Source organism: Fistularia commersonii, chromosome 4, assembly GCF_037954325.1.
Source record: "Fistularia commersonii isolate RoL2024-O1a breed Wild chromosome 4, RoL_Fcom_v1.0, whole genome shotgun sequence".
NCBI classification, from domain to species: domain Eukaryota; kingdom Metazoa; phylum Chordata; class Actinopteri; order Syngnathiformes; family Fistulariidae; genus Fistularia; species Fistularia commersonii.
Window position 1 is genome coordinate 7919465 of NC_141287.1, and position 25127 is coordinate 7944591.

The window sequence follows — 25127 nt, forward strand, 5'->3', positions numbered from 1 at the left end:
ACTAATTATTAGAAATCAAATATATATGGAAACACATTGCTTCAGATCCTCAAATAAAGCGTCAAAGATTCAAATCCATGTAACCCCAATACCATGAAACTGACTGCAGGTGATGCTATTGAGATCTAATGGTGAGGTCTGAGCAAAATTAAACAATGATCCATGTGGCTATTTAACAGTAATATATACATCCATTGACCCCGGATTTGGATTTTCTAGGCAACACTTATCAACGTTGATTTGTTTGTTTATGAACGTATTTACATTCAAATGCTTCTTAATAGGTTGGAGAAATCTAAATTTAATTGAAAACAAAAGTCCATGTTTCAAAAAGTACGAATGGCTGTCCCATTGTACCAAGTGCCTCAGTGAGTCTGTGATCACAGTAGATCTTTCTCACGGTGCTCGTATTCACTGAGCAATGAAAACGTAGGAAGAATATGATAATATTCATTATGGCTGCATTCCTGTGATACGAGCCAGCATGTGAGGATTTGTGCTACCTGGCCATTCATTACAATAAGTTGTAATGCCCCTTTGTTCGGGGCATTGTTTACATTGTTTACCACTTCTTTTTGAAAGTTAAAATGTCAAGTGAAAATGAAACTCTTTTCCATTAGTTCAATCACATATTTTCACATATTGTCGTGGTAGCTCAGATAAAGGGTTACATTCGCACAATTTAAATCCATGCAAATATATTCAGGACTTTCACTGCTTTATTGCACTGTTTGATACCTATAAATATAGAGATCACTACTCACACTTCACAATGGATCTGAATATGACTTTCAACTATGTTAACGGACTGGCTCGAGGTCGATTGCTCTTTTATAGAAATGAATTAGGGCTGAATCTTTCAGGCCCAAACATTAAATTACAAGGGCAACTTCAAAATAGAGGATTAAATGTTCTTTCCCTCCAGAAGCTTCCACTTTACACTGAAAGTGTCCAAAACCTCAGCATGATTAGCACACACAGATCTGTTGACAATTTAAGTTTGATTGTAACTCTGTGTGTGCGTGCATGTGTTTGTATGTGTGTGTGTGTGTGTGTGTGTGTGTGTGTGTGTGTGTGTGTGTGTGTGTGTGTGTGTGTGTGTGTGTGTGTGTGTGTGTGTGTGTGTGTGTGTGTGTGTGTGTGTGTGTGCGTGTGTGTGACCTTGCAGGAAGATATATGTTTTTGTTTGGATAAGGTCCTCAAAGTTGGTAATCAACAGCTCAAGATACTGGTTGTGTTACATTTTTGGTGACACCATGTTGAGCTACTGGACAATTGAAGTATTTACAATGTCCCTGACAGGCAACAGGAAGTACTTCTAATGTGACAAACATGACTCTATTGAAATGAATGACATCCTGTTGTCCTCACTTGACTTACTGCAACACAATGTATTGTTAATGATATGTATTTGATTTAATGTTTAATTTCTCCAGCACCAATAAAACTAAGGTCTTAGTATGTGGAGTTCTTCTCCACGCTGTGACAATGGTGCTTCTTTGTGCAAAATCCAAATGTACAGTAAAATCAATTACAGCTTGAATCTTTAGTTTGACTTCTGCCTAAATGGTATGAAAAAACCTACATTCAACATTTTCTTGTTGAGAGAAGATCCTGTCCATTCCTATCTGAACTTCTCTTCTCTGTCTAGAACCTTATCTCTTTCTTCATGGCTCACAAAGCTCATTACACTTTCTTACACTGCTGGATGACAACATTTTCCTCTCAACAGGAATATTTTCTTTGTTGACTGAAATATGTTTTTAACTTTGGTGATTATGTCTTTAATGCATGAGATCCAAAATCCTTATGGTTAAGACAAGAACAACATTATCAAAGTTAATTGAAACACCTGTGCATATACAACTGTGTGCACGTTGACTGTCTTATAAATTCATACTGGTATTAATTTTCAACAACAGCAATAACAATAACAACAATAAAAATAATAATAATAATAATAGTAATAGTAATAAGAGGAATATATTTGTGAGGAATCTGTAAGCAAATTGTACTGTATCTGACTGTGGCTGGGGCGGGGGCGATTGCCGCTCAGAGGAAAGGACACCTGAAACAGGAGTCTAGGGTTGTGGTGAGAGCGACAGTCTCCATTGCATTAATCATAGGACAGACTGGAAGTGTGTCCGGAAGAACCCTGGGAAACAGTGTGACCACTGGATCCTCCTGAAAGCTCACCGTCCCTTTCATGGGTCCAGTACTGCGGATACCCAAGCTGGGTCATGTATCGTGCCATTCCCGCCACCCCCACCTTCACAGACAGCATGGTATCCCCGTAGTCCCCGTATCTACCGGTGCGAAACAATGTACACCCTCGACGGTGACGGGAATGGAACGATAGTCAGCTATAGAGGATTGTTCAACCGTGACTACCGGCTCCCAGCCCAAACTATACAATTGTTTCTGGATGGGGCGCCGTCTGACTCCCCCAGCTGAGATGTCGGGGCTGCCGTCAGGGTCCGCATATTCCCCCTCTATGTGTGCCCTGATTTTTCCTGGAGCCTGACGTGAGCACTCTCTGACCAAATGTCCAGTACGGCCACACCACCGGCAGACTCTGGACTCCAGGCGTGTCCTACATGTCAGCTGTAGTGCCACAACCTTCAACAGCTCAGTTACTTTTGCTTGAAACTCTGGCACAACAATTTCCTTCGGGATAAATAAAGTTGTTCTCATTCTCATTCATTAACCCACACTGGCCTCTCTCCTTCCGTGGCGCTCGCCATTACAGCCCTTATAACATGAGGGTTCTCCTCATAATCGCTTGTATCAACCCCACCCCATGCAATCTCTCTACAGCCATAGCTGCTTGCAGGGTCTTGGATGTTGTAACTGACAACCTGGACACACAGCTCTGCAGGATAATATCTCTGATAAACTGTTCGCGGGACCCTGTACATCTGATGGCATGTGGGCGAGGAGTGCCGCGAATCTCCGGCGGTATCGTCAGGCCGGCCTCATGAGCCAATTTCACTGTGGTGTCTCTCACCCGATGTCTGGCTGCATACGTAGACCTGACAAATTGACCGTCCATCTGAATATAATAGGAATTGCTACCTGAGATGTTTCAAAATAAGCTAAAAATACACACAGCCTCGAAAGAAAAGTATTCCAGATGCCTTGACATTTCCAATGTTGTCACTAAAACCAAAAATGAGAAGAAGACAACTTGTCCCAAAGGCTGCAAGGTAATAAAATTACTGTGCGCAAACACTTCCCCGTTGACCACTATGCCAGGTGATGCGTTTGTGGGCAATGGGATTACCGTAAAAGTCATAATATGGACGCACTCAAATTTCGGGGGGCTATTCGGAGTGCGGAAGTGGGTGCTGGTATGTTCGGCTCGGTTCGGCTCGGCTCGGCTCAGCTCGGCTTTTCAGACCACTTGGGGGACTCGGGTATCTGAGCCTCCAGCTCGGGAGGCGGAGCTTGACTGAAGGAAGTAGCTTCTCAGATTGGATGTGTGTATGCGTGTGTGTGTGTGCGCGTTGAGCAGTTACTTCCATAGTAATCCGCGAGTCACTCAATTGGGAAGCAAAATAATATCTCGGAGGTAGAAACCACAGGCCGACTCACCCCCCGAGGACAAGAAGATCGCTTGTTGTGAATTTTCCCCGTAAAGGTTGAAGCGGTGCAGCCGGTGGAGAAACAAGCAGTATGCATTCAGACTGCAGGCTGCTATGGGCAGAGCGGTAATGGTGGGCAGGGGACCGACCGGGGCCGGGGTTCTCGTTTTGTCGATTCTCATCATTCTCACCACGGAGGGCTGCGGAGCGCAGAGAGGTTGGTGCTACAACGTACAGCTGCGGTGACAACCGGAAAAAGTGGCGTGTAACCGCGGGGACACGGCGGGTTTAAAAGCGTGGACTCGGGCATGATGTTTGACTTATACAGCTTTAGAGCGCCAAGTATTGTTATTTCGCACCGAAGGGCCAAAACCTACCTTACATGGCCCCGAGTACGTGGAATTGTGCTTGATTTCTGCCGCTTCTTGCCGCCTTTACGTTCGGTTAAAAGGCTTGTCAGACCAGGAGAACCGGTTTCTTAAATCTGATTTCGACGGGTAACGAGAACTACCCGATGAATCAATCTTATGCGGAACCCCTCCGAGGTCCCCGAGTAGCTGTTGAAATTCGGTAATAGCAGTCTTGGACACCTTTGCGCCTCTAAATGAAGCAGGTTTCTTTAACCGTGTAGTTTCCTAATGTAGTCCGGCCCTGTGCGTAAACTACGTGACACCAGCACGTTTCTGGCATTGTGGCCTTTTTCTTACCCCACATAAATGTTGTCGTCACACAAGACAAACATACAGCATCGTTTGACAGTTTTAGAAGTTTCGACTTCAATACTAGTTTTTAACCGAAACAAACAAGTGGTAATATTACGTTGAAATCTAGGTGGTTGAAGATTGGGGGTGGGGAAGCAGCGGAGGTGCCACCGTAAACACGTGGACGGATTGTCAGAATTCATCACTTTAATGAAGTGCTTTATTTCATTGCTTGTGAACTTTAATGCCATTCTTGTGATTTGCTTTGATGATAACATTGTAAGATAATTCTTTCAGCGAAAGGGGATGGTATTGAGAGTTGTTTTCGAGCATAAGAGGGTGATTTGAGGAGGGCAACGTGAACTGTTGAACACCATGTAGCAGCTCAGTAACGTTCATGAGTCAGAGTGAGAGAAGCAGCTGTGTTTTTGTCCCTGGTCATCTGGATAATGTCCACAGAGAAGCTCTTGCGTAACACTGAAACTTCTTAAAAAGTCTTAGGTCATCAATTTTGTTTGCTGTTGTTGTTCCTCTCCACCTGTAAAAATCTAATATGAAGTGATGTACTTGAATAACAACTCAAGTGACTGTTTACCCCACGGTCATAGAATGTGGGATTCAGTGTCCTACATGTTTAATCAACTGGAGGACGGACATCGAACCACTACTACTATTTGAAAAATTGAAAAGCTCGAGGAAAATAGAGCAAACTTCCTGAGACTGGGAACACAAATATAGTCATACACAAAACAGAAAGATCGTAGCAGAATTCAGGTGTAGTGCACTCTTATCCATCCATCTATCCTAATCCCCATTAATAGGAATCATGTAATAAAGAATTGTAAGTGACATGAGAAATCAAATTCTCAATGGCATTTATATTTGTTTTATATTGGCCAGCTGTGCATTTTAGATTGTTACCCTATATTCCAAATCACTACATGTAAGTTTTAAAGCAAATGCAAATCCTTAAGATTTGCAAAAGCCCCACCACCATGATACACAGGGTACAGTGTCATGTTTCATAATATATGGCAAAATAATTGATTCTGCAATGCTTAATGTAATTCATGTAAATGTAAAAATTCCCTGAGCCAGATCTCAAGGCGCTTGTTACCTGAATATTACACTGTAGCAGGACAAAGTGAGCAAGGTGCATGTGTTTTATCAAGGGCACCCAGATTTCAGCTTTGACACTTCAGGTCCTTTTGTGAATGTTTTTCTCCATGTCTGCTTTGCGTCTTCCAATGCTGGTAGTTTCAGTGAGGAGACAACTCAACATCTCCAAGAGTTTGACAGGGGCTGGGACATTGACTGAATCCTGTAAGGGGGGGAAATGCAATATACTGATGTACTGATAACACTACACATCATACCCCCCATTTCTATTTATTAGGGATGACTACATTTTGTTAGCATCTCAGAATAACCTCAATTAACAGCTTCCAAAACACCCTTAAAAATCACCTCTTTGATTAAACTGAACATTTCAACCTTGCAAGGGAGGGTTTATTTTACTGCATTTTAATTCGAGATTATATTTACCCAAGTAATCCCAAAATACAGGTTAAAACGTATCCGTCGGAATTGGCCGCAGCCCCCTGTATACAGAATATATGATCGAGATAATGAATGAATGCATGGGGCATAAAACAGCTCCCACCATCTTTTAATAAATGTTGTATGTGCTTGAAGTCCGGACAAATTTTGTGCAGTTATTTCCATGATACCATTATGCAGAAGTGTTCATATGTTACCAGGGCACAAAGAATATTACTATGCAAACAAACTATGCTGTAATAAATGACAGCAACACACACAAATGCACAGCTTTATTGCTTCAAGGCTGGTGATGCAAGTTGACATTTGTTAATGAAATTTGTTGTTGCAATGCATACACCATGATTAACCCATTATGTCCCGATATGTTTGTTCTGCAGGTGATGGCTGTGGCCCCAGTGTACTCGGCCCTAGCAGCGGGACTCTGTCGTCTTTGGGTTACCCTTGGACGTACCCCAACAACACAGTGTGTGAGTGGGAGATCAGTGTGCCTCGGGGCAAAAAGGTTCAGTTTTGCATCGCCGAGCTGGACATAGAAGACAACAAATGTCAGGTCAACTACCTCCGCCTCTATAATGGCATTGGACCTGAGAGAAAAGAGATTGGTGAGTGACCAGCAGTGACAGGACAATCAGGATCGAACTAGTTTAAGGGGCATCAGTTGAAAGTCAGTGTTCAGTGGAAAAATCAATGTATCCTTACATTGGTTGATTCTTTCTTTGCTGTTAATCTTTATATGCACATAGTGAAATAGGACTAATGTCAATGATAAATCAAGTTAAACTGGACAACTTGCACTGTTTTTACAAACCTGTATCACACACTATACAGCTGATAAGTAATCACTTTTCTCCAGCCCCACCCCAACCATGGTTTTGGCATTGGTCAGTAAATAATAATATGTGTACACAACAAGAGATTACTGCTCAGACCGACTGATCTAGACTTTTTTGCATTATTTCTATGTGTTAAATTTGATTAAACTGATTTTATCGAATTTATTTAAAGGAGAAAAAAGGTTGACAGGAAGAAAAGGGCAGGAAATTGGGACCTTTTCTTTGATTCCTCAATGTCATCGCAACTCATGCCGCTCTATTTTCACTCACATGTTGCTTAAAACAGGCAGTTTATTGCAGCAAGCCAATAATACCAGGCACACAGAGACAATGCGTTGATCACACGGTATGTGTTCAGTGCTGACAGGCACACACACGCTTCCAGTGAATTGTCTGTAATTAAATGATAACAAGCTTGTGGTGCACCTGTAGAAACAACATCATTGTTTGATGTGTGATGCGATACAGGGCAAGCATGAGAAATTTTACGTCTTGTTTCCGGGATTTGTTTTTGCTTTAATGAGTTTAACTCGGTAAAGTGGGTGAAAATTGAGGTTTGAAATCACAGGTCTCTCACTTATGCTGGTTTTACACGTTACAATTTTCCCAGCCACATACTTAAAACTGAAAGTCAGAAAGAACTTAGTTATTGGAGTTGCAGTGCACTCCTGTCGTTTCGATTTTTAAGTGTGAGGTGGTAATCTCAAGTCTTAGCACAGTTCAAGCTAAGCCTTTTCCTAGTCTTGGGCTTATGACAGTATCAAATGAGATTGATATTATTGCAAATCTTTCACTTTTTATGAGAGCACAATTAAAAATTACCAGAGCTGTATTGGCGGCAGAGGCGGTATTTCTTTGTGGTATTAATGAACGTGAATGGCAAAGGACGGCCTGATCAATATGGAATGTCCAGAAATAGGAGTGGATGTTGGAGCTGTGGGCAGAAAAGCCCAGCTTGTACAATTGTGGAGAAGGAAACAAAATGAAATAGCAGAGGCTCTGCAAGTACCTGGTGAAACCATTGCATGGTGGAAAAAATTGCTGAAAGAATCTAGTTGTAGTTTTCCACAAGTCTTTTCCAAATCTTTTCAGTCTTTCGATGTAAGATCCACAGTTTTAGCAAAATCTTAGTCAGCCATAAAACTCTTAAAAACTAGTCTTGAGATGTAAGCTAGTGTGAGATGATCTTTTCAAATCTTTTCTTTAAATGCACGGTTGGCATTATTTGTAAATTCCATACCTTAAATGGAAAGACAGCTGCTACGAGATTATCATTGATTTTTGCCAAAGGCATTTATGTCTCTTAATACACTTGGTTTCAAAGAATTCACAGTTGTGTCGCTAGTAATCTCGGACTGTTGCTTCTCTGAGGCTAGTTTAATACTCTAGGCCTTGATGCCCACTTCTGATTTATTGTTTTTTCTTTTGGCCTCTATCAATCTGCTCACTTCTAGTTTTAAATCATGCTCATATCTGTTAACTATATTTTACTACAAGATAAAAAAGCAAAGGTTTGGCTACCAGCCGAGGAAAGAAACAAGAATTTAAGAAATCCAAGTTAAACTGCCAATAGTGTTTATAGCATTAATTGCACTGTCGGTGTTCTTTTTTGCTTATGTGACACCCATTGAGAGGCATCAGGTTTTTTTTTCTAAATATAAATGAGGCTTGAAACATCTGAAAATATCCTTTTTCAGATGACATTTTTTCTTCCTCACTCTATCATAACTCACAAGATCCATTTCATGTGTGAGAAAAATGCCAGAATTGAAGTTGACCTGAAATTTGCATACTTATTTTTTTTCAGCATTCTAACAAACAAAAGAAACTGATTGGTTATGTGAAGAAAATAAGCATTAGATTAAATGATATATACCAATTTTAGTTGCACTACTGAGAGAAAAAAAGTATTCTTTGTATTTTAATATAGATACATTTTATGGTTGACATGTTGGTGGTTAGGTTACTGAAGTTCAGAGTCACTAACCTGAACTCTTATTCCGCCTTTGCAGGGAAGTACTGTGGTTTGAAGCTGAACTTGAGAGAGCCCATTGAGTCCACCAGCAACCGGGTCACCGTGCAGTTCATGAGTGGGACGCATCACACCGGGCGTGGATTCCACCTGTCCTACTCCACCACAGAGCACACAGGTACTGGGCTTGTCAATGCGTCTCATCCGCCGATTGTCAAGCTTCCTTTTAGTCAGCGCCCTGTGGGAAAGGTATGCGAAATCAGAGCAGCAGCTGTATTGATGTTTTGCTCAGAGTCAGAATGTCACGTTTGGCCACTGTTCTGTTCAGAGTGTGAAGTGCTGCTCTTGTGAATGTCCGTATGTGCAAATGTCAAATGTGAGTGTGATACCATGTGAGAAGATTCTTGCCCCCCCACCCCCCACTTCCCCCATACACATACAGGCACACACTAAATACAGACATACCTGCCCAGCAGAACAGCCATTGCTTTGTGTCTTGAAACCTGCATGTAAAACTAAATTCTCTTGTTCTGACCAACAAAAATCTTAGTTATCTAGGTTATAGGTCATAGTCCGTGGTAATAGAATCCAAAACAATGGTCCATCCTAAATGAAACAGATGCAGGAAATAATGACAACACTTTTGAGTTAAACCTCCTCCATGATGATTATATAACATTTCTTTCCAAAAGTGAAATGACATATCACCCGGATAGCGGTTAAGAAATTGCAGCTCTGTTTTCTTCCATTGCTGTTTCTTGTCATTTATTTGACGATTGACAAAGTGAATAACCATATCACCTTATCATTCATTACGTTTTGTTGCCCAGATTTAGAAAATATATTTCATAGGAAATAATTTATCATAATAGAGCTCATATTGCAGTTGATAAACTTTACAGCATATTGGTCACTTGCAACTGTGGTAAACTGTTCATGTATAATAAACTTTGGTGTTGACGAAAACCAATCACCTTCTGTTAGACCTTTTCACAAGTTTAGGTTTGACAATTGATGTTCTGATAGGTTTGGCTTTGTTATGACAGCAACACACACACACACACACACACACACACACACACACACACACACACATACAAACACTCACACACGATTCTTTTTCTGTAAATATAATAAAATTGTGGTCTCAATTTGTTTCACAGTCCCAGATATTGTTCATAGTTGTGTAGATAAGTAGAAGTGTATAATTATGTGGCAGGTTGCTAAAGGTTAAACATATCAAGCTGAATTTTTAAAAAATGAAATCACACATTGAATACAATAAATCATCTTGGATGTTTTGCAGTCATCCAATATTGCATCATTTTTGAGCAAAGTGTTTCAACAAGAAGGACTTTGTGATGTCCAACAATCCAAACTTTATTGGGTGTGCGGTTTTTCTGCTTTTTTCAACAACCATTAATCCACTCTGTTTCACATTAGCCAGTGGACAAGGGTTAGGCTGTTAGATAAATATATCAAGGATCTGAGTTTGGCAGATTATTTAACTTTAGAGAGTGTTGCCTGATTTGGAGTCGCCACTCGCCCTCACGGTCACACCTTTCCAAAGCACCATTCTTCTATCTGGCTACTTTGGATAAAATAATTAGAGATGTAATGGCAAGTTATTTTGATGCTGTCCAAATGTCGCAAAAGAGAAGCTTCAGAAGACAACTACACAGTTAACAAGGAGAAGCATAATGTTGGAAAGGCACTAAACACTAGTTTTGTGTGACATATGATGCCTTGGATTGAAGTCATGCTCTGGGGCTGCAAGGAGTTCAGCAGGAAAACACACCCTGTTGCAGAATATTCGAATCTAACTCATTGTCTCCATATGGATTTTTATAATGAGCCGGCTACACAAGAGTTTAAAACAATAGAATCAACTCCTGTGTAAGCCAAATGTCCATTTGAGTTCATCCTTGTTCTATTGTTGTCACACAAATACATTGCACACAGTCTCTAACAGTGTTGTCTGCTTGGAGCTCGCTAACACCCACGTGAATGTCAGCTGTTGTCTTAGCTGCTTCATCAAACTTATACACTGTAAAAACAATAAACAAATAAAAAAAGAATAAAAGAAAATGTACAAATGTTTGTGTTATGTTAATCTGCTCAGAGTAACTGGGATTTCTGCTCTTATACTTTGAGTTATTTTAGTGGGGAGAATCAGAGTATTATTACAAGGGGAAAAAGAATAAATCACAATGGACTCAGGGGTTGATGTTTTTATTCATGGTGATATACAGGGACCGTAGTATTTTTCAGTCCACTCTACCATTTACAGTGGTGTACTATTTTATTTTATTTTTTAAGTATATTTCTTATTTAATGCATCGAATCAGATGTCTCATAATTACGAAAGTCTTGGTCCAAGGCATGAAACCCTTTGTAGAATTGAGCTGAAGAAGTCTCTTGGATGAGAGGTGAAATGTCGAGGAGAAGAAATCAAGTCCATATGTCGTGATAAGATTTTGACAAGGATTAACCCTTACCTGGATAAGTGGAAACCTCTATAGACCCTAGCAAAAGTATTTCGCTCGATGTTTATAGAAAAAGTGATTGGAAATTTACCGCCAGATCTACGACCAGGAAAAAATGGGGGGGGATTCATTGTTGAACTTTGTTACACTTGGTTTTACACACCTATTTCCAAAACCTGATAACACTGCCAACCTGCACCATTTACACTTCCAGTTCCTAACTGTTAGTATTTTGGCTCACTTCAAAGATTCAAATCGAAAATCCACTCATTGAAAATGTTGACTAAATTAAAGGCTTTTGTCATACAGAGAGGGTTAGATACTGGTTATGTGCACACACACAGCTCTATAGCAGCAAAAACACTGAGGATCACATAAGGATCCCTGGAACTAACACATTCCAGTGGGAAAGGTTATCATGTGGTAGAGAGGTATTTACCCTTGTGGGCTGCAGCTAACAACGCTTTTTAGGTCTGTCGGTGTGTGCATGGCTGTTAAAGTGAATTTAACATATTGGAAATGTTACTAATTCTTTTCTGACAGAAAGAACAGAGAAAATGTCTTGTGACACCCATTATGTTTCGCTTTGTCTTTTCCAGATCTAATCAACTGCCTGGCCAAAGGAAGTGATTTTTCTGAGGCAGAGTTTAGGTAGGTGTGCACGTAGTGAGCATATCATATCTGTGTAGTTTTCAATCTGTCTGATTTTCACTGCATGTCTCTCTAGTAAATACTGTCCAGCGGGGTGCTTAACGTCTATGGTGGAGATATCTGGAACTATACCGAATGGCTATAGAGAGGTTGGTACCTTCTAAAAAAGAAATCCGTCGTCTGTTTTTTTTTTTTTTTCCATTCCTTTTACATTGATCTACGTCCTTTGGAATCTGCTGATACAAAATTTTCATCAGATACACTCGCTTACTCGGTTAACGATGCATTTATAACACTGCGGGCAAGGGATTGATCCATTATGCTTATACCTTATAAATGAATTAGCTTTGGGGCACCTATAGTATCTAGAATGCTTAATGTAAAGTAAAAAGCATGTACATGTCCCGGGTGTGTTCTTTCAAATCCGTTAACTCATCAAATTTCTAATTGAATAAATATTAAGATAAAGAAAGTAGACTTAATGTATAATATCCAAGTAAACATCAATGTATATGAAGGCAAACCCATCCATACAAGGTACAAGTGTGTTTCAGAATAGTTACTTTAAGGGTTGTTGTAACGGAAAATCTGTGCTATTATACTGTAATTGTAATTAAACTGTTGGTAAACACAATTTAGGATGTACTTTGATTTACTCCTAAAAAGTAGTTTCCAAGTATAGATTGTGCACTTTATAGCTGTTGATGTACTGTGATATGTTTTATTATTTATTTATTGTTTTACATTGAATTTATGTATACCTGAGCGTATCAGGACTCTCATAGTAACAAAATAAATATATAATAATTGTGCTTATTGCAGGAATAACATTTTCTTATAGAAAATAACTATTACGAGTTAACCACCACACACCACACTGATTCATCACAATGTCCGGCCGACACTTTTCAGCCTTTCCGAGATTCAAGGGAATTCAGTTTTAAGTTATGTTGCTTTCGCTCAATGCCACACTCAGTGTACATACATCTTGTTTGAGAGCAAATATTTTAAATATTTGAAACAGCAGCACAGCCCTATCTGACTATTTTTTTTTACAATGCACCATTATGATTATAGGTATTGATACATATGCAGTTTAGTTGATAGTATTTTTCTTTTTGTCAACAACTTCAGCACAAGCCTGAAGTGGGTCATCCATACTCTTAATTGATCAAAAGTGTGTTTTCAGCGAACATCGATGTAACCAGAATCTACGTTAGAAAGTTACGTTAGGGACAGACTGGTATTTAGTAGGTTTAGGTTGGATTTGTGGGTTTAATTTTAATTGACAGTTATTAGTTATGTCTGTTAAAATGTCATATAGTGATAGGTTTGCTGGATGTTGTTTTTCTTCACGTCCAGCAAAACTTTCTCATCAAATACATGTATAAGATGCAAGTCATTATTTCTTCAAGTGAAAAAGAGTATGTAGGATAGGGAGAAAAAAAATCATGTTGGAAAGGTAGCATCTCTAACTTCTACGAAACATCAGCATTGCATTTCACAAACCAGATAGGTTCCTTCTGTTCATTTCTGATTAATACTGTGCTTTCAATCATGGTCTGTTCAGAGATTGTGCTTGAATCTCTTCATAGTACATAGCTGAAACATAATGTTTTAATCAGTTTGAAAAAGCATGCAATATACATTGTATATTGAGGCCTCCACTAAGAAGTGTATTGGTGTCCCTTCCGATTCGCACTTTCATGAAAAATGGAGCAGAAAAATCTGCTAAAACTCCTTATCAGCATGAAACTGTTCAAAGTAATAAATAAAATAGAAAAAAAAAATAACAAAACAAAATCCTTCAGCTGCCCCTAAGGTACTGACGCTCGTCATCCTTTATTTCCTGAGCAAACACAAGTTGGCACAGTTTTAGTCCTTCACACTCTCTCACACACACACACACACACGCACGCGCACACACACACACGCACACAAGACCTGTAGTCACTGAGGCAGTGAGAGCCAGTTAGTTTTCTAGTGTCACAACATGCCCATAAACTGCAGCCTGACAGCATGTAGTGCAACTTCTCGTGTCCGTGTGCTGGAATATCATAACTCACAATGCCTGATGTAGCCGGCTCTCATTAATGTTGCCTCATGATTGAAAGTAACCTTTTTGTGCCTATAGCAATAAGTGTATGCTTTGTATTTAAACAAAAAACATATCGCCCAGCTCTTGTCCCATGAGTCATTCAGTTTTTATTTGGAATTTTTGTGGGCCTATGAGAAAACACTGAATGTTTAAAGAGGCGACACGGTGATGCAGTGCTTAGTGCTTCACCCTCACAGCACGAGGACCCTGGTTCGATTCTGACGTGGGAACCTTTCTGTGTGAAGTCTACATGTTTTCCCTGTGTCTGCTTGGGTTTCCTCAGGGTTCTCCGGTTTCCTCCCGCATTCCAAAACGAGGTTTAAAAAATTTGGAAAATAACCCCGAATGAGTGAGTGAATGTTGTCTGTCTTTATATGTGGCCCCGCGATTGACTGGCGGCCAGTCCAGAGTGTACGACGACAGCTGGGATAGGCTTCGGCATCCCCCGTGACCCTGAGTGCAGGATAAGCGGCAGGAGATGGATGAATGTTACAGGAGTTCATTTGAAATGGCTATTATTATTTTCGTTGAATCCTTTTAATGTAGATTCAATCAATCAAAAAAGGCAATATATGTAAAAGGCTTAGTAGCCTTTTCTGTCCGCACCCTCTGTGATCATGGGTGTAGCAAATAAAATCACCCAAAAAAGAAACTACACACAGGCAGAAAGAGACCAATACATCAATCATACATCATCAAAGTATTGATTTTGCATTTTCACAAAATCTATACTTGCAAAAAGCCATTGCTTTTAGCAGCTCTACAGTGTATGAGTAAAATATCATCAAGATTGACCTATCTACCCTTTCAAGAGGAGACTTGGGGTTCAGCAGTGAACGTGAAGGATTTATCTGTTGTACAGCATCACAAATGAAACAACATGCTAGTTTTACATATTTGTGAGGGAGAGGAGGCCATATAGATGAAGTTACCTGTAGTTTTAGAGGATAACTACTTTAAACGCAGGTACAGTCCAGGTGCCGCTAAAAATTCTGTGAACCGGACCAGCCAGTGTGTCTGTAATATTGATAGATAGATAGATATGCTTCACTTAATAATTTGCTCTGCATGTCTGCTCTGGATCTGGATGTGTATAACAACACCATAGAATTTTTTAAAGTATACTGGCAGATTAGACATGTGTGATCATGTGTGTTTAAGTGTAACACCCTGCTCCAGCACTATAAAAGGTGGCTTTCAAATTCAGTGAAATATGACTTCTTTTCGTGCCAACCCCAATGATTCCCGGAGTCCATTCATATCCTACATAACTCCCACTTGTAATCCCACAACAGCCGCGTTCCCCTAATCATGTTTTCATGACCTTGGTCCATTGTTTTATCTTTTGTCACTATTCCGTACACAGCCACAGGTTTGCATATTTTTCCGTGTGATTCATACGAGGCTTCTTTTTGTTCCTCGTGCTAATGGGCCCCTGCTCTCTGGTATGTTAGTCCTGCATTGATGACCTCACAGTGCCCCTGCTGTGCGTGAGGTCATAGGCGCTGAGGTTCTGCCTGCTGACTTCATGCGCTGCATTGAAAGAGGGAGGGGTGTTGCTGGCTGATGAGAGGACAGGGAGGAGTGGAGGGTTGGGCTTTGGGGAGCGCTTTGCCCCACAGGAACAGAGGAGGGGCTGGGTCAGGGGGTGAAAGGGAGGTGAGATAATAGTTTGGCCAAAAATAAGAGCCATCTAATCCAGTCCAGCTGCAAGAGGGTGCAGGGTGCAATAAGTGTGTCATAAAAGTTGAGAGGTTACAGAAAACCTTGGATTGCGTGTGTGCACGTGCTTGCGCCTGTGCGTGCATGGATGGATATTTGTGTGGATCACATCATTGTAATATTATGATGATTGCGTTTGGTTGATATATGCTTGTCAAGGAACAGTTGCCTCAGTGCCCAGATCTGCCTCTGGAATTTCATATTATAATCCATTTTTCATATGTATGTGTGTGTTTGTTGGAGGATGGGGTGCAGCGGTTTGGAGCAGTGCTGCGCTCGCGGTTGCGGTGTGTGTTTTGGGGACTTTTAAGAGTCACGGCACAAGCTTTGATTGGCTGTGACAAACACAGTGACTGCTGTGTGCTTGTCACTCTGAGGGTCACCAAGGTTTTTTTCCACAATCTTGTCGGTGGCGAATTCCACAGTGGGCCTTTTTCCAGTAACAAAATTCCACCTCACTCTACCAGCTGTTCACGGGATAGAGGTTGTGGTCGGAGTAGAATCGGGCCTCTGTCAATTTCTCAGCCTCACATTTGGACTGGAATTCAGCTGGCTGTGAATCATTACCTGTGGATTCTGTCCACAGAGAAGTGACATCATGCTGATTCATCAGCTTGTATCTACCTCAGTCTGAAGGTTAAGAGTGTACTTTCAGATAGCATTGAACTCCTAAATCCTCTGTTTACATGCAAATTACCCAACTTCTGCTTTTGATTAAACATTGCTGCCCAGTGATAAACAGTTCATCTGTGCAGAGCAGCTCACAATGATCAATCTAAAGGCCTGAACCTGCTGTAAATGAGCTCAACAGACAATAAAAGCTCTGGTCGATATTCGACCTTTGTGTTCCTGATGTGCAAAATGCCTGAAGTACTGAGTTGGAGGCCTGGATTAACTTAATATAACTTATAATGCCAATAAGAGATGGACACCTGAATCATTTTGTGCAACTGCTTTTTTTATTTAATGATAATATGAGAATTGTTGCTTTTTTCACTGCTCCTTTTTTTTCTCGCAGTTGCATATCTATAGGCAGCTTTCCGCAAAAAGTAGCTGGTTTATTTTCAGTGAGCACCTGGAGAGTGGAAACATGGAGGGCCAAATGGGATTCACTGGACGGATTTAGGATTCTATTTCCTTGCATTAACATTGCAGGATTTAGGTTGCAGAATTGTCAGGAGCTAGATCAGGTGACATCATGTCAGATATCATCAAAGCATTAAACTCGATCTTATTCTTAACTATATGTACATATTTCCAAAATGTATGCAAATCTGTTTTATTTTGATTATGGGACACCAAGTAACTTTCCAAATATTTTGTTTCACAACCAAAAGACCAAGTGCCCCAGATATCTAAGGTCAACTCTCAGCAGGATTTTCAGGAGGGAAATAAAAAAGGGGAAATTTTGACTTCTCACATAGGACACAATTTAACTAACTTTTCAGACTCAGAGAAAAGCCATTAAAAGCTGTAAGCAGCTCTAGATTCAGCTTTACCATGGTAATGACAAAATTATAACTTTATCACCTGGACATCACTACTATGCAGATGTTAAGCCGGTATAATCTTTACCATGCTAGCCCTCGTCGTATATTGTGTTTGAAATTCTAATTCCAATGATGGCAACAAAATGTAAGCCATCCCAGCCAGTTAACCTCACAAAGAAGTTAGAGAACTAGCCAAAGACAAGCAACATCCTTGGGTCTCTCTATGAATATTTGAAAAGTTCTCCATGCCATTCCACCAGGGAGTTGTTGGAATCTTTCGATTTAGACCGAAGAGGGTGGAGTGGCTGTTAGAAAACACACACAAAACAGCAAGCAGATCTTTGCTTCTGGTAGACAGAATTTCTCTGCACAGATTCATTTATGGTCCGCTCTCAGTATGATACTCACAGTTCTCCAGATGTTTCAATAAATGTGCTAACATTTCTGTGACCAATGAAACGATGCACGAACACAGTCTCGTCTTTCTCCCGCCCACTTTTCTGCAGTCGTCTTCTCTGTGCGTGGCAGCCATCCATGCAGGTGTTGTGTCCAACACTGTGGGAGGGAGGATCAGCGTGGTCATCAGCAAAGGCATCCCTCACTATGAGGGCACACTGGCAAACAATGTCACTTCCACTGGGTAGGACCTTCAGGCACTGGCAAAATAACGTTTAATGAACTTATTCTAGTTTCTGATCCTTCCTAAATTGAGGGCGGATACATTCTGAGTTCATTTTCTTTTAAATTTCCCCTGTGTATTTTACAGGCAGAACAGTGAAACTGATAATAGTTAGTTTTATATGTACTGCGTGTCCAACCCTTTCATTCCACACCTCTTTTTTTTCCTCAGAGGAACTTTGTCAAACAGTCTCTTCACCTTCAAGACAAATGGTGAGTGTTTTCTCAGGCTTAAGCGACTGCATGAGCTGTGTGAGAGACACAAGGGGAGGTTCTGTGAATGTGAATGCCATGATTATTTGCAGTTAGACATTGCATGTACTGAAAAGTTTCAAATTCTATCACATGGACATTTATGTGTGCACGTGTTTTTCATGCACACGCATATATATCAAAATATAAGGTTGCGTATGTTAAAATATGGCACCTTTGACCATAGTCTTCCATCCAAACGTGCAGATTTTAATTTGGATACTATATGTTTAATTGGTAACTGGGTTCTGATTAGCATTATATTCTTTATCGTTTTAAACATGCCCCTGTAATGTCGCTTGGCATGCATTGCTATATAAATCAAACAAGTTAAAATACACTAAAATATGAGCTAAATTAAATGATCAGAATGAAGACATTCTTGTCGACTTATTTCAAGGCAAATGATGTGTCATGAATCAAGTGAGAGATTAAATGGAATGTCAACATGCCACTGGAGACGCAGCGAGCATTTACTGGAACAGCCCACACAGTCTCTGCTCTCATCTGTTTTCCTAAATGAATCCACCGAACCCAGTTTTTCCCTGCTGCCATTACACAGTGTTTTTACAATGTGGGACGTGAAGAGCTATCCCAAAAATGAAAAACTCCGACAAACTCGGAGGCGTATCCTTCTGATGGATTAGACCTCCTGGAACAAGTTCTTACCTCCCGTTCCTCCGATTCTTGTCAAAACCTTCCTAGATTGGATGCAAAACAGTATCTTATTCAGCTCCTTAATGGTGCCGGTGGTTTAACTGTTCTCGCAGGCTGCTACGGGACACTGGGACTGGAGTCTGGAAGTGTCCCCGACACACAACTGTCTGCATCGACAGTGTGGGAGTGGAGTAACGGGTTTGGTCACCACAGTGTGTGGGCAGAGTCGGGGGCACGACTGAAAAAGGAGGGTCTCCCTTGGGCACCTTTGCACAATGACCAGCATCAGTGGTTGCAGGTGGACTTGAGGAGGGAGACGAGGATCACGGGTAAATCCGCAGCATATAGCTTCATTACTCTTTGCAAATCCCAGCGATGACGAATTAGGGCCAGGAATAGCTTATCTTGATCGTAAGTCTTGTATACAATAAATACAAGGCAGATAGAAGGGCCGTGTGAAGAAGTTAGTGCATGTTTGTGTAAAGGCTTACTCCAGTTTCTTCATGGCTGCTCCAATGCGTTCTACCCAAACACTTACCTTCGCCGATTAACCATTACTGCTCATGATCAAGTGAGGTTTACTCACAGGATGAGTCATCAGTTATTTTAAAACCACCTGAAAAAAAGGGAAATATGAAATATTTGAATGTAAAAAGCGGTAATGCCTATAATTTAGAAGTTTTATAGCGCACCTATCAAGAAGTATGTGTTTAACACTCGTGTGCTTCCACCACATTAGGGGGTTGTGTTCTACAATGCCTTTGGAAAAATAGGATATCGAGGACAAAAAAAATAAATACAACAAAACATCATTTGGTGAATCCTTACGTAATATTTACCTGCAATTAGGACCCATAAAGGAAGCATTGCAGTTAAAAGTACAATCACGTTTCACCAAATAAAGGTCACAGATCTTTGTTTCCCGTCTCCATCCAGGCATCACTACAACCGGCTCCGCCCTAAAGGAGCACCAGTACTACGTCTCAGCCTACCGAGTCTTCTACAGTAACAACAGCCAGCAGTGGTCCAGCTACAAGGCAGACAATTCCACACAAGACATGGTAATACAAGACTGAAATCAATAGACCCTGCTTGGTCAACGCTTGCGTAATCAGCTTTCATTTAGTGCAAATTGACAAAAAAGTCAGCTTAAGAGGACTGCAGGGTCAAACACAGGGATGATTTTGGTCCTGACTGGTATCGACTAAAGGAGGTTTATGGCAGGAAATGAGAGCAGCCAGTGGTCTGCATTAAGTGCTCTGCTAGACAAATCTGGACACTCAGGCATTAATAATGAATGGATATGGATTAAGCGGCTCTCTGTGTGTGACTGTCAGCCCCTGTCATCTTCTGGGACTGACGCTCTTTATGCCGAGGAGAGATATTCAGTTTGGCAAGTTTGAAAAGCAACACTCAGTTGGAATTGTGGATTTTCTCCAGTCCAAATTAATGCAGCTTTAATTTTTCTGAAAAAAAAAAAGAAGTCCAATTCCACATGCAAACTCTGTTTTCATTTTATGACAGATATTCCAAGGCAACATCAACTACCTGCATGAGGTGAGGAATAATTTCATTCCCCCCATCGTAGCCCGATATGTGCGGATAAATCCAACCCTGTGGAACCAGAGAATTGCACTCAAGTTGGAACTGCTTGGCTGCCAAATTCCTCATGGTAAGTTCAGGTGGTTTCCATGCAAAGAAATATCTGACCACAGTGTTATCTTTGAATTCAAGCTCTGGTGTGGATGAAGAATGTCAATTACTTTTAAAATCCTTCTTTCATGCTGGCATACGTATGCATGCAACCCACAGCAGGAGACACGAAAATGACTTACGCAGAGTTAGGATCACACGGGAATTGATCAAGAGTATTACGAATACATATTCTAGAGTAAGATCGTGAAACATGAAATGAACTGACAACTGGTACAGCAATAAAAGTCAATGAGGGGGGCGGCGTGGCGCAGGAGGTAGAGGAATCGTCTTTGGAACCGGACGTTCCTAATAATATGCACCATAATAATGATATTCCATTATATTGGATTCTCTCTTTTTCACAGTGAGACCTGAGCCGAGGATTATTAAACCGCCTCATGTCAACCATGGTCCTCCTTTGATTCGAGGACCAACCCATCGAGGTCAAACCACACACACACCGGATATCAGAAACACTACTATGCCCCCCCACACTGGCCAAGGTATGTCACTGAATTGATACAGTGAATTTTAACCACATAGAAACACTGGTGTTTACTTGAGTGTTTCGCTTTTAAGATGTGGCCTTGGCAACCGTTCTGGTGCCAGTGCTCGTCATGGTCCTGATGGCTCTCATCGTGATTGTGGTTTGTACTTGGCACTGGAGGAACAGGTATGTAGACATGTCAAGTGAATGAATTTCTTTGTGGAAATGAAGACTAAAGTGCTTTTTAGGCTCATGTATGCAAATCTTTGTCTAAATCTCCTTGATGTCGTGAAAAGTCAGTTCTATACCTTGTCTTTGTGAAATCATGGCACATTTGACACAAATTGTAAAACATGCTCAAATATTGTTTTAAATTGACTCAAGGGAAATTTGAGGTTTTCCAACTTTTTAAGTCGTGCTTAGTTGTGCTTAAAATACTTTTTCTCAATGAATCCTGAATAAAATTTTCCTGAAGATAGACCTAGGTTTTTTGCCCTATAAATCCCACCAGGCGGAGTGTAAGCACTGTGTTGTAATTACTCCATTCCCAAGAATTCAAAGCAGCCGGTCAAAATACATCTATAAACTAATCTGTAATCCCTATCTCTGCAGGAAGAAAAGTTCTGAAGGAACGTATGACCTTCCTCATTGGGATCGCACAGGTATATAATCGTCCGGCGGGATGAGTTTTCATTTTCGCGTTGGCTTCCTTTGAGTAAATGCAGTGTATTCCCGCAGACTGGTGGAAAAGTATGAAGCAGCTGCTACCATCCAAGATGATGGAGGCTGAAGATACAGTTCGGTACAGCAGCAGCGAGGTGGGCCGGCTGACAGGGAGAGCTGCTGTGACCAGACTACAAGCCGAACCCGCAGGTAATTACCCTTATTTTTTCTTATCATTGACATCATGCATTTCAAGGTCAGATCAGCGATATCTTCCAAGCTTAAACAAATGGATAAAATCAACATCTGTCTTTTTCGTCTGTGAGAAAGTGACCAATAGGCTTTCGATCCTTTCGTGTCTCCACATTTGTCACAGGTATTTGTTGGCTCACCGATCTGCAATTAAAATTTACCCCTCATTCTTTACTATGCCAGTGTGTGCATTCCTTGCACACAAACAAATTCTGTAAACACATTCGCCTCAGTCCAGAATGGTACAGAATTACTGTGGCCTCACCAACTCCGCAGCATTCTAATTAAAACACTCTCACCCATTCTAATAACATTACCCCACAAGGGTTATCTGTCACAGAGGCACTGAAAATGATTGAAGTCATTATTGTGAATGTTCGAGGGGCGGCTTAGTTGAAGAAGTAAATCTTTCGGATGAGTCAACACTATAATTGAAGTCCATTTCCTGGGATAATAATTTCCCGGTAAATGTCCCCTGATTTCTATTTTCTGACAAGGAGTTGACGTGTTCATTGTCTCTTAAGGTGCTCTTTCTGCTTTCAATCTGATCAAATGTCACTAGAATACATAGGTAGATCTGCTTTATGTTGACTTCGTGTCTCATCTTTCTTCTTTATGATCACATTTCCGCTTTGAACGTTTAATAACATGTAATGGAATATGATAAAGTCAAAGTAACAGTTTTTCTCCCTTTTACACAATTGACCTTGTGATTGCCAGTCACGTCCTTCACTTGCTCAGGAATAATTTTGCTGTTTACTCCTCTACTGCAAAGATTTATTTTTTAAAACGTAGAAATTAGTTTTTTTGTTATATCCAGCCCTGGGTATTTGCAGCACGTGAAGCGATACACAATGTAGAGGTCAACACATCATTATTCACAAAATAACTGGATAGAATTTTAGAAATTTGTTAGCGTTAGTGAGACACATTCTCCGTTATGCTGCAGAAGGTGGAGATACCAGAGTCCGTTTTTCGTGATGCTGGATTAGTTGCTCAGCTAGGTAGCTTCAGGTTCATGCCAGAACTGTCGGTATCACACAGTTATTTCATTTTCATGGGGACATGTTACTGAGGCATCTGACCTTGTACTATACTTACTTGCCAATCTCTAGTGAGGTAGCGTTCTCGGTTTTGAGTTGTTCATTTAGTTGCTGCACTTTTTAAGACTTCTTAACACAAGAAAAGACCAAATCCATCTATTCGGTGTCATACATAGTCCTTTGCAATGATATCACGCATTCACACTATTTTTTTTGTAATAACCTCAACTCTTTGAACCTGTGTTTTACACTCTAATCTGAAATATGAAGAGAGTAAGTTTTAAACTGTTTCTGACACACTTATCTTTTCAGAATATGCTCAGCCCCTGGTGAGCGGCGTGACAACATTAGGCGCACGGTCAACTTTTAAACCCGATGAGGGATTGAGCCCAGGATACACAGATCCAGACCTGTACGACGCCCCTATCTCACCAGACGTTTACCACGCCTACGCAGAGCCCTTGCCAGCGTCTGGAGCCGAATACGCCACGCCCATTGTAGTCGATATGGGTTGTCACCCATCCGGGGGAGCCTCTTTGAACCAGCCCTCCGCAGTGTGTAGTTTCATGGGCAACGGGCCCAACGCTCTGCTCGCACGGACCGACAGCGGCCTGTCAGGGAGGTCTGCGTATGATACACCCAAAATTGCCACTGGACAGGTCACCCCCACAGAGGACCTCACCTATCAGGTACCACAGTGTAGCCCTCAGAAGCCGGTGGGACAAACCTGAAGAGTGGATAGTCAGGATGCACATGGCCTAAATCTGCCCCTCACTGCAAACACAACCCCAGCGGACGACGAGGGTTGATGGAGTCGGAGGAGGTGTGAACCTGTGAGTGCTTGATTCTTGAATGAACACTACCTTAGCTTTAGATTAATTTGGAGATGTCTGTATCATCTAAATCTTTTCTGCATGGCCACAATCCGCTTGTGTTAGTGCCATAACAGTCCTATCACTGAAACCACAAAGATGAATGTGTTTGTGCTTTAGAGTTGGAGATGGATCGAGGGATGGGAGAGAAAAAGAGAGAACTACTGTTTGTTAGACTTTTGTCCCTGTTGTGTGATTCTTGGTAGTTCTTGCATCATGTGAAACTGTGATTTCCATTATCATCCTGTTACATACTGAACCAGGTTCAGCTGAAATGTACACTATGATTTACATTCTTCAGATCTGAGGATTATCTTACTGAATATTGAAGTGCATGCATTTTGCAGCCCTCACATGGTCAAACGATCCCTCTTCTTAAAACCGGTTTTTCATGGTACGTTTTGTCTTACCTTGTCTAAAAAGCCTGACTTGAAATTGTGTGTATTTTTAATCATGTCATCAAATCTCTTAAAATTCTCAAATTATTTACTGATATTTATTATTTTTTCTTTATTTCACATCCTGCTGAAAAGGAATCAAAGAATTCGCCAGCCACCGACACCCCAATTATTGAATTACAGTTTATAGACTCGTTGGTGCACTGTTGTAACACTGTTGTCTCTAAACCGTGATGACCCACTCGGGACTAATGAACCCTGTCAGAGATGTTCTTCTAATGCCTGATCCGAAGTGTCAGTTTGAAGAAATTGGCCAAAGAGAAGCTTTTTAATACTGAAGACCAAATGTTGACCTTAAATGCACAACACATCCAACTTGTAAAACTGTGCCAACGTTGCAAATCAGCCAAATCAAAACAGTCTTAAATATGAAATGATTTTAAATAGCTATCTAGTAGAGAGAAATTTCCCAGCCAAAAGGTACAGAGAAAATGGTTACCTCCGACAGTTACAGTCAACACACCATGTGCCGTTGGAGTCCTGTATGTCTGATCTGAACTGTTCTGGTTGGATTTGCATCGTATTGATTGTCACATATTGGAATGGGTGATTTATATATGTCCTGACAGGGTGTGACTTAATACTTCTGTGTATTTGTGTGTGTGTGTGTGTGTGTCTTTGGTTGAGATTTATAGACAGACATGTACTTGTAGCAATGGTGGTAGAGTCCACAGTAGACTGCATTCCTCTTCTCTCGTGCTGATTTGACCAAACACTTGGTTTGCAGGAGCACAGACGGAGGAGAAAACCATAATTAGCTGCTTAAATTCTACAGAGCTGTGCCACCAATCATGCTTCATAACCAAAGCAATCAGACAGTTTTGGCGCACCCTGGTCAAATGGGGGCTGTTAATGTGGCTCACACTGATTTGTATATAGAGAAATAAAGAGTTTTTAAAAGAGTGTGTGGACCATCGTCATTTTTTTCAATGTCATTGTCAAGTTTTATCAGCGGTCAAAAAATGCAAAC

The 25127-nt window shown here is 40.9% G+C and overlaps 1 protein-coding gene across 1 annotated transcript; it reads left to right on the plus strand.

Moving 5' to 3' along the window:
- Window positions 1–3469: 3469 nt before the first annotated feature.
- dcbld2 (discoidin, CUB and LCCL domain containing 2) lies at window positions 3470–25059 on the plus strand. The gene is made up of 15 exons (XM_086145060.1): window positions 3470–3801; window positions 6226–6450; window positions 8694–8831; window positions 11739–11790; window positions 11867–11939; window positions 17607–17740; window positions 17951–17991; window positions 18801–19016; window positions 19624–19748; window positions 20212–20359; window positions 20748–20885; window positions 20962–21055; window positions 21482–21531; window positions 21608–21742; window positions 23140–25059. Exons 1-15 carry the CDS (start codon window positions 3699–3701, stop codon window positions 23556–23558), a joined length of 2091 nt encoding a protein of 696 aa, XP_086001186.1. The 5' UTR covers window positions 3470–3698; the 3' UTR covers window positions 23559–25059.
- The last annotated feature ends 68 nt before the right edge of the window (window positions 25060–25127 follow it).